The 9,852-nt window shown below is 51.6% G+C and overlaps 1 protein-coding gene and 1 non-coding gene across 2 annotated transcripts in view; both read right to left on the bottom strand.

Moving 5' to 3' along the window:
- Positions 1–924: 924 nt before the first annotated feature.
- LOC127058926 (maestro heat-like repeat-containing protein family member 2B) overlaps positions 925–9,852 on the bottom strand; it is an 18,932-nt gene continuing 10,004 nt past the window's right edge. Inside the window, exon 5 of the mRNA XM_050969420.1 lies at positions 925–1,878. Within this exon, the coding sequence (XP_050825377.1) occupies positions 1,861–1,878 (18 nt within the window). The 3' untranslated portion in view covers positions 925–1,860. The remainder of the gene's footprint in view (positions 1,879–9,852) is intronic.
- The window catches only part of LOC127030541 (5.8S ribosomal RNA), a 150-nt gene continuing 129 nt past the window's right edge, over positions 9,832–9,852 (bottom strand). The window contains exon 1 of the ribosomal RNA XR_007768410.1: positions 9,832–9,852. This exon is cut by the window's right edge and continues 129 nt beyond it. This is a non-coding gene — a ribosomal RNA (5.8S ribosomal RNA).

Raw genomic sequence — 9,852 nt, 5'->3', positions numbered from 1 at the left:
CTGTGAATGTCTACACTTCCACCCAGAAAGTCTCCAAGTATGTTTTCATGACCACAGATCAGAGGGTACCCCTGATGTGTCTGTAAGGGCAGTGGGCCAAGTCTGGTGCTTAAGATCACTCTGAATGGCCATCAGTTGGTCATTCAGGAAATACTGAATTTCTAGATCCCACTGCAATGCCTTCCTAGCCTCAGTGATATTTAATACCATCTTTTCTTGATGTAGTACTATATTACATCTGTTATTTAAATATTCTCGATAGTTTTAAAAGGCATTAACATCAATAGTCTAGGAGGGGGTGTATTACAGGGTAACAGGGGAGATGGCAGGGGCAACAAGGTACCTGTGGTACCTGTCATTTGAAATCCAATTAGGGAGAGCAATACATACTGAAGGATTTATCCAGAACACAAGGCGCAGCCTGTAGAATAAACCCCAAAATCCAATCAGTACCACATTCCCAAGCATGGGTTCCACAAATTTCTTCCTGCCAGTGTATAATTTTTTGTTTTTTCACCAGGTTCAATTCTTAATGTCCTTTCTAGTCAGGAATTCCTGGACTTTGCAATGTCAGTGGAGTGAGTGTTCCTTCTTCTTCCCCGAAACAGTCATGGTTCAGCATCCTACAGGGGAGAGGTTACCAGCACATCACCCTGTAATGGTTTTGCTTTTTCTAGAAAAATGCAAAGGCACAGTAGATCTGTCAGTGGACAAGGGAGAGGTTACTAGCACTTCACCTTGTACTTTTCCCCTGCTGTCCAGAAGCCACAGTGGAGCTAGAAGGAGAAATAGGCTAATCATCAGTAGGAGAATCCTTCCGAGCTGGAGGGATCTTTTGGCAGTGAGAATCATGGGTACAGGCAGTCAGTCTTGGGCACCTCACAGTGGTGTTGGTAGTCAGCAGGACTTAATAAGGGCCTTTCTAGCGTGGGCCTTTACATAGATCCAGTCTCCTGGTTCCAAGGAGTGGCAGGGCTGCTAGGGTCTTTGGGTAGCCCTTCTTTACCTGTGAGAAAAGAAACCTAACACATTTCATTAATGGCTGGCAGTGTTTTGCAGATCTCACAGCTGTTTGGGCACATTCATGCCCCCCCCTTTCTTGGTTGTCAGCCAAGTCTTAGCCATGAGCAGTGTCCTTGAATGGAGTCAGTGTCTTATCTTTAGCCTGAGCTTGCTAGCTATATTTTTTTCTTTCCAGTTAACTTATTTTATTCTTTTTTCTTTTTCCCTCCTTGGCTTCTTTTAACCTATAAAGGAAACTTTCACTCTTCACTCATACACCTTTTCCCAACAATGAACACAAAAACATTGCCATTATACAGTATATTAGTCTTATTAGTCAATGTATGCCACATATACCCTTTTACTAAAATAACTTTATTACAGAGCTTTGGAGCAACAAGCTAGAACAAGCACACCCACTTTGAGGAGTTCATTCAATTCAACCTCTGGCTAGAAATCTGAGGTAGCCAGAAAGATCCCATGTACAATATAGGGAGTAGGTTAACTTTTCATGTCTTTGCTTCCAAAGACTGTTGGTATGCAAATTTTAATAACAATCTTTTTCAATTAAGAGATTTGGCCAATGATGTTTTTTTTCTTACTAAAAGAGATGTATTAGACTTTAGTATATCACATTCTCCTGATTTATCCAAACACCTTGTATTCCAAGTTGAACAAAACAAGTATCTGCATTCCAATCCAACCTCTGCCTGATTCCAAACCAGACCATCCCATGAAAACACTAAACACAACAATTCCAGCCACAAGACAATCACCACAAGACAGAACATAGAACACAAAACAAAATTCCTTTTGTGCCAGTAAATGCATGGTACGTTGAATGCTGTTCAGCTGGCATCAGTTTTCTCTCATTATCTGAAAGACAAAAAAACAGAGATCTACTCCTTCTGGGCAGTCAATCATCGCTTAAAATATACAAATATCCTTGTTGACTTCAGGCAAAACAGAGGAATTACCCCATATTTTCTTGTATTTGCTTCATAGGCAGCCCAGGTTTCAGTGGCTTCTACCTTATCAGTTAGATAATTTGCATTAATACAGATGCTTTCTGGCTTGCTTCTGGATCCAAAGCTATTCATAGCTCAAAGATTCTTACCTTAAAAGGGACATAATTAACTTTACCAGAATTTTGATTGCTTTTTACTTTTAACGCCTGCTTTCAAACACTGAAAGAAAACATCACTACTTACAGTGCTCCTCAGAGCCCAATAAAATTTTAATTACATAGCACTGTATACATCCTTTAGCTAATTCAACTAAATTATTCATAGCAAAATGATTGCAATCTAATCATTTCTTTGCCTGAATTTATTTACAAACATTTCAAAGACACCAAGAACTTTCCTATTTAGCATTTTTACAAAGTTCAACTGCTGTTCCCTCCAGCAACTACAGAGTTAACTTTTCACTCTTCCTTAAATCACTTGCTTGTCTCCCAACAGCCACATTTATCAACTCAAATCACCATTTTAAGTATCGTCCTGAGTATTTGAAATCCCCATGCTTACACTTACTTATTCCTTCCTTCCACTACACCCTTAAAATTTTCCAACCTGTTTTCCAATCTCTCTGTCTGTTGCCTGCCCGCTTGGGCCCAATCCTGCTTTTCTCGCTGAACCATCCCTTCCCTAGGCACCAACTTGTTCCACTACCACTTTAGCTAGGAGGGCGGGATTCTCAACTAGCCCCCACCCCTCCTGGTCTCTTCCCTTAAACATTCCTACTCACAAGACTACCCGGAGTCCTCCCTCGTGAGGCTTGTCACCTGGACAAAAACACATGGCCCACTGGCGTTTAACTATTCAATTTCCTCTTGACATTCCTTTCTGAACAGCGGATAAAAACAATTACTTAACATACAATCCAAACCCCTTAGAGGGTTTATCCAGAGACTCACCCATCTGTCTGCTGACGCTCAAACAGAAAAGAGAATTACACAGAGAACAGAGGGAATTACAGTGTAATCCAGGTTTTTCTACTTCTATTACACTGACCGCTACAGAGGACGGGACAGAAGGATCTCAGTTCAACCTCAGAGCTTCCTCGCACGCATGGCTTCCACTCCGAGGAATTACGAACGAGAGGTTCAGTTCCACCCACACTCCTAACGCCCAAATGTATACAGAGCAGAAAAACAACAGTAACTGGTTAAACAGAACAGAACCAGAACCAGATAAGAGGCCCGCCTCTAACCAGAACCAGATAGTATTTCCTTATCCTATTAGGGCTCACGTTATCGGAGCACGAACCCCAGGGGTTGCGGAGAAGTGAGGAAAAGGGGTTAAGCACCCCAGTGGCGCCGCTCCTAGTTCGCCGTCTGGAGTCCAATGTCCGAGCTAAGAGAGTCCCATCTGAGGTCGCTAGAAACTGTTACCGAAATATCGGGTCTGCCTAGCTGAGAGCCAATTAACAGCCTGAGAGGGATAAGGAAAAAAATGCTTTATTCTGCAGAAAAAGGAGAGCCTGTACCTTGGTACAAAAGACTCTGTCTTACACAAATTTCACAAACCTTTTATACACATTCAGACAAAGACCCTTGCGTGTTAATATTTGATTGGTAAGTGTAAAATCTCATGTTCCCGTTATCTGGATAGTACTGACTGGTTTGGAGCAGTTTAGTTTAGATGTGTGAATGAGGTATGCTCATTCACCGAGCATGCTCGCCGAGCTTGGGGGTGAGGACTGCTGCTCCCAGACCTGCAGAGCCTGAGGCCCTGGCATTCTTGAGCTGTGAGCGAATGCCGCCTGGTGATCGGTGCAGCCTGAGTGTTTGCATCTGAGAACTGTGGGGGCCCTGGCTGCAGTTCAAAGCGCTGTGAGGATGCGGTTTTCATGTGGCTCTTCAAAGCCTGCTGGAGAGATACCCCTTCCCCCACTCACTTTCCCTCCATCTGCCTCCCCCCACCTCTCCAACCAGAGAGAGGGGCCTCGCTGGGTTCCATGGGCCGGCCGCCTTCTCAGTGGAGATGAGTTCTGAACTCTCCCTCCTCCATGGCAGGAGGGGGGACTGGCTGGCTTGGGGAAAGGGGCATCACAGGGGGCTGCTGGCCCCAGCTCAAGGGAAACTGACTGGAGAAGGAGCCTGTCTCCTCTAGGGCCAGGGATGGGCTCTGGGGCTCTGCTGGGAGGGTGATCTCCCAGAGTCATTGGGGAGTGAGATGGGATCCCATATCAGGGAGAGGGCTCTCCTGGAGGAGGAGGAGGGTTGGAGGCAGCCTGGTTTAGAGGCAAGAGCACAGGACCCTTGGGTCCTCTGCCAGACTCACTGTGTGGCCTCGTGCCTCAGTTTCCCTGTGTGCAATTAAAAAGCCCACCGAACCTTGATGCCTTGCCTTTGGTGTCCCAAGAGTTAAAGCCTCCCCACCCCTCCTGGGCTGATGGGACATGATGGATGACTCCAGAGCCAGGGCCCTTGGCTGAGAGCAGGATGCTGTGATGCAAGCTGGAAGACCTGAGCCACGGCCAGGTGTTTTGCTTGGCTCCCTGCACCCGGGGGGGGGGAGTGCACCTGCAGTCTCATTTGCCAGCCCCCTCCCACTCAGTTGCTGTTAAAGGGAAAGTGCCCCCTTTCTTCCGAGGCCCCCCCAATAGCAGCTCGCAGCTGGATGTGCCCCAGGGAAAAGCGCCGTGGCCCAGAGCAAGGCTAGTGAGGATCCAAGGGGCTGCTTCTGTTGTACAGACAAAACCACACAAGATCATTTTAGGGGTCAAGACAAAGATGCCACATTTATTATTGATCTATAACTACTAGCAAATACCTCAATGCTTATACACATACACTCACACCCCCCCCTCCAAAATGTTCTGCAGCTGCTGGATAGTTCCCAGTCCCGATTGTAGCTTGAGTTCATGGCTTGAGTTCGCAGCTTGGGATCGTAGCTCGTGGCAGCTAACTGGCCAGGAAAGCTGGGCACGAGGAGGAGCTGGGTCTCTGTCGGGCGCGCACTGATGCCCCTTGATGTTGATAGCAGAACGTTACCCAAAGTCTCTCATCTCACTCTTCTTTTTGTAGGCTTTTAGTTTGGATTCAAAGTCTATAGATCTTGCTGTGTCACGCTGCCTCTGGGTTTGAACTGATCACCCGCCAATTGCAGGCGTGACTGTCAGCCTTGAACCTGGTTTTGATCTTCCTTCTGTTGTTTCTTTTGTCCTTTTCTTTTTTGGGTGGATGCGTCTTACTTTGTTTTGGGCTGTTGTCTAGGTCTTCAGCTGTTGGTATTTGAACTTTATCTCATCAGGACAAGCTGGTGCTGGAGGTTGATTCTATCACCCATACATACCTCATTCACACATCTAAAATAAACTAATAAAATTACAGCAGGGCTCGCAAAAATGGAGACTGCAGCACAAGCCTTTCACAAAATGGAGTAAGCATTTTAAAATGGGTTTTGAATGACAATAGTGCACAAAAGTCACATTGTAAGTAAAATGGTAAGTGTAATGAAATGGTGAACAGAGGTTACATTGATACAGTGAATAACTAAAAATAATTTCATTCACATTAGTTCTACACGTCATGGCTAGGGACAGATCTTCCCTGGGCCCATCCTGACCTCTGCCACAGCCACAGGGGCAGACGTTTGGCTTGGGTGGTATTTGCTGAGCTGGATCCAGCTGCACTTGCGGCCAAAGGCCCAATCCCTGGGCACCGGCTCTGCCCGCTGTTGTGCCCCTGCCAAGCACAGAGACAGCCGCGTTGTCTCTCTGCACTGCTTGCATCACGTACCCCACCCCCCTCCCAGACAATCAGTTCAAAACCACCAGCTTAAAAGCAAACCTGTCCTCACGCCCGTCCCCCCACTCACAGCTGGGACAGCGCTGGGCTTCCAGACTCGCACGGATAGTGAGAGCCATGGGCAGCACACGGGGGTTCATTTTATTCGGGGTTGGCGGGGGAAGGTGAGTTTTACTTTTGTTTCTTGTCAATTCTCATTCCAGGGCGCATGCCCAGGCTCAAGACCGCCACATCCGGGCTGGGGTCCCTGGGTGGGCATTGGTGGGTACTGAGTGGCCCTGAGTTGGCATTGCTTTCCCTTGAGATGTATCCAGGCCAAAAAACCAGCTGTTCAAGCAAACTGAAAAATGTTGGGACGAACTCTCAACTCAGTTGAAATTTTCCAGTCACTTGAAACAAACAAAGCCCCCTCCCCCAAGAAACCTTGATTTTTATTTTTGAAAGCACTGTCCAAAAGGCAGAGCCCTCTTTCCGGGGCTGAACCCCTTGCCCCATACCACACAGGATCCCTCCATGGTCCCTGGCCAGGGGAGTCAGGGCCCTCCCTAAACTTTTTTTCCCAGATCACCACTTGAGTAGAAAGAGAGAGAAGCAAAGAGTGAGGGAGACAGGCTGCAGAGGGGGATGCGGCTCAGGGGGAGGGCTAGGGGTTACCCCCCCACATCGCACATCACGCCGCTCGCCAAAGAGCCAGCGTCAGCACCCTGCAATTTATGAACTTCAAATATTTTGGTGAGTTGCCAAAGGCTTGCGTGTGTCCCCTGGCCCCCCATGGCCCCTCGCTCCCCCTTTGGGAACCGGAGCTGCTTCCAATTTATGAGCTGTAAAATAGCTACAGATTAGGCCCTTGGCCTGTGTGCCTCCAGTTCATTTCCCACCTCCACCCGCCTCTAGCTCCAGGTGGAGCAAGCCACTCTGCACTCAGGCTGCAGGGCCCCGCCCCCTACAAACCTCCCCCTGCAGCAGAGACACCCCCCACTCGCCCTAACTCTGTGACAGACACAGCTGGGGGAGGAGGGCTATGCAGTTCCTTCATCTGAGCACTAGGGGGCAGAGCAGTGCTTGAGATTGGGCACCTTGGCTGGAAAATACACACCTTGCTTAATCAGTAAGAGAATGACATTAATTTGCATTTCATCATTCGACAGCCCCTTTCGCCTCTAATGATGTAAAGGAGCCGGCCCAGAGTACCGTGGAGAGAATCACAGCAGTGCCTCTGTGCATCATAGCCCCATCCTGCTAAAACAGGGATTCTCCATTTATTTAAATATACCAGGGAGAATCCTGGCCATTGCTGGGAAGCTCCAAGCACAGTGACAGCCATGGGCCCTGATTGGTCACCCTAGGGTCATTAATCCAGCAGGGGCAGCTGCATGGGACAGCTGTCTTATAAAGCGCATCCCAGATGCAGAGAAGAAGGCTCTTGCTTCTGTGTGGAGGGGAAAGCTGGAGTGGCCAGAAAAACGGTCCATCTTAGATCATCCCTCAGCCTCCAAGGGTGAGCCAAGTCTCCCGGTCCCTGGAGAGGGCTAGGATCGTATTCTCAAGGACTTGCCCGACGTTAGGCAGTGAATCAGCAAAAAAGATGGTAAGGGAACCCAGGTGTCCTGACTCCCTGCATTAGACTCCCCCATCCCAGAACTGGGGAGGGAACCCAGAAGTTCTGCTCCCTGCTCTGGTGGCCAGCACAGTGACATTGCTGGGTGCCTGGTTACCAGCAATGTCCCCAGCACCCCGGTTGTCCATGAGAACAGGAGGGGATCTCAATATTGGGTGAAGCCAACCTCCCTGCACCCACAGCCTCTAGAATGACCCTCTGCTTATTTCCCAGCAGTTGCCTTTTGTCCATCCCCCAAGCCCCCACAGCCCGCCCCCAGTGAGGAGCTCCTTGCTGGGATGCTGGTGTTGGGCAGCGACTGGTTCTTGCTTGTGGGGCCCTCTTCTGGTGATTCTGAGCGGAGTCTCTGCTGCCTGCCCCACATTCACAGGGCCTCTCCCCTGTGTGGATTCTCCGATGTTTAGAAAGGTCTGAGCTGTGAGTGAAGTTTTTCCCACACTCACTGTATTCGTAGGGCCCCACTTCCCCCCCTGGATGGTTTCCCTGCTCTCTTTCTGGTCTGTGCTGAATCTCACAGGACTTTTCCTCCTCATGACTCCTGGACACATTCCTTTTCGATCTTTGTGATAATTCTCGGTGTTTATCCAGTTGCCCAACATTTTTCTACTGAGAATTCGGCTCCTCTTTCTCATACTACCCCATTATCTGGGTAGTACTGACTGGTTTGGAACAGGCTACTGTGTCCATGAGTGGGGGGCGAGGGGGATCCATCGTCCCGGGCCGACCGAACCCGCCAGGTTGAATCCTCCAGGTGGACTGCGTGGACTCCACCCGTTTACCTCTTAACGGTTTCACGCCCTCTTGAACTCTCTGTTCAAAGTTCTTTTCAATTTTCCCTTACGGTACTTGTTGACTATCAGTCTCGTGCCAGTATTTAGCCTTAGATGGAGTTTACCACCTGCTTTGGGCTGCTTTCCTAAGCAACTCAACTCCGAGAAAACCCGGTCCCGGTGCGCCGTGGGCCGCCACCGGCCTGACACCATCCACGGGCTGTGCCTCGATCAGAAGGACTTGGGCCCCCGAGAGTGGCACCGGGGAGGTGGGTCTTCTGTACGCCACATTTCCCTCGCCCCACCGCGGGATGGGGATTCGGTGCTGGGCTCTTCCCTGTTCACTCGCCGTTACTGAGGGAATCCTGGTTAGTTTCTTTTCCTCCACTGACTGATATGCTTAAATTCAGTGGGTCGCCACGTCTGATCTGATCTGAGGTAGCACTCGGATGGAGGGAGATCCCCCCCCGGGGCGGGCGGGCGGACGGACGAGCGAGCAAGTGGGGCAGGGCACAGCGGCCACCCGCTAGCCCTCGCCACCGCCTGCATGCCATCGCCGCCGCCCACGGGGGAAAGGAAAGCGCACTCAGTAGCCCCAGAGGAGGCTCAATTTCGGACCACCACAGCGCCGTCGAGGCGGGCGGAGGATGGGAGGGGAGAATGGCCCAACGCAGGAGGAACGAGAGACGTCACTGCGGGCACCGGGGAGAGCGGAAGCAAGGCGGGGGGCGGACGGTGCCAGGAGAACCCGCGAGGTGGGCGCCGTCGGCCAGGGAGAGGGAAAGAGAAGAACAGCCGGCCGGCAGATGTGGCGGACGGAGCAGATGAAGTGGGGGGTGGTGGTCGGGTGAGGGTCAGGGTGAGAGATTCGCAACCTGGGCGCCCTCGCGAACCTCTCTGGGCCCTTCCCCTCCCCTCTCCTCTCCTCCTCCTCCCCCCCCGCTTCTCTTCAACGTCACGCGCGCGTGCCACCCGTGCTGTTCTCTCCTCCTTCTCTCCCTGACTTTCTGACGCCCTCCTCCTCCTGCCACGGAGTCTTGCCCTCGCGTCCCGACTGCGCCCCGGCGGTCCCAGGCACCGACGTAACCCCGGGCGGGGGAAGGGGAAGGGACCGGGAAGCCCCGCGGGCAACCATGTCGCCACAGACAGCCACGCAGGGCAGAGGCCCGTCTCCCCCTCGGAACCCACCCGGGAGCCGGCACCCGCGGCCGGACCCGCGTGCTCCCCTGACGGCCACCAACGCAACATCCCCCTCTGCCACCAACCGTGGAACAAACTCCACACCCCCAGTCCCACCGCTGCCAAGAGCGGGGCACGGGGAGAGGGGGCCACCCAGGGGTGCGGGGGGAGAGTGGATGGGGTGATGGGGCACACGGGGACTGGCCACTGCGATGCCACGCTTCTCCACGAACGGGACGAGCTCCCCGAAGCGAGCGCTCTGGGGCATCGGGTCTGAACTTAGGGGGACGAAGGCGTCGGGGAGAGCCCCTCTTCCCGAGGACAGGAAGGGGGTAAGGGGCCACATGGGACCAACTGACCGACTCCCTGTGTGCCTGCGAGGCCCCAGCCACGCCTCCCGCGGAGAGCAGCGGCGGGGCTGCTCATGGCCCTCCATCCTCCAGGGGAGGAGAGGGCCACACGTGTCCTGCCGCCCACCGCATCCGCGGGGACGATTGACCTTCAAGCGACGCTCAGATAGGCGAAGC

This window comes from Gopherus flavomarginatus, chromosome 10, assembly GCF_025201925.1.
Source record: "Gopherus flavomarginatus isolate rGopFla2 chromosome 10, rGopFla2.mat.asm, whole genome shotgun sequence".
NCBI classification, from domain to species: Eukaryota; Metazoa; Chordata; order Testudines; family Testudinidae; genus Gopherus; species Gopherus flavomarginatus.
This window is presented reverse-complemented; position numbering and strand designations above follow the sequence as displayed.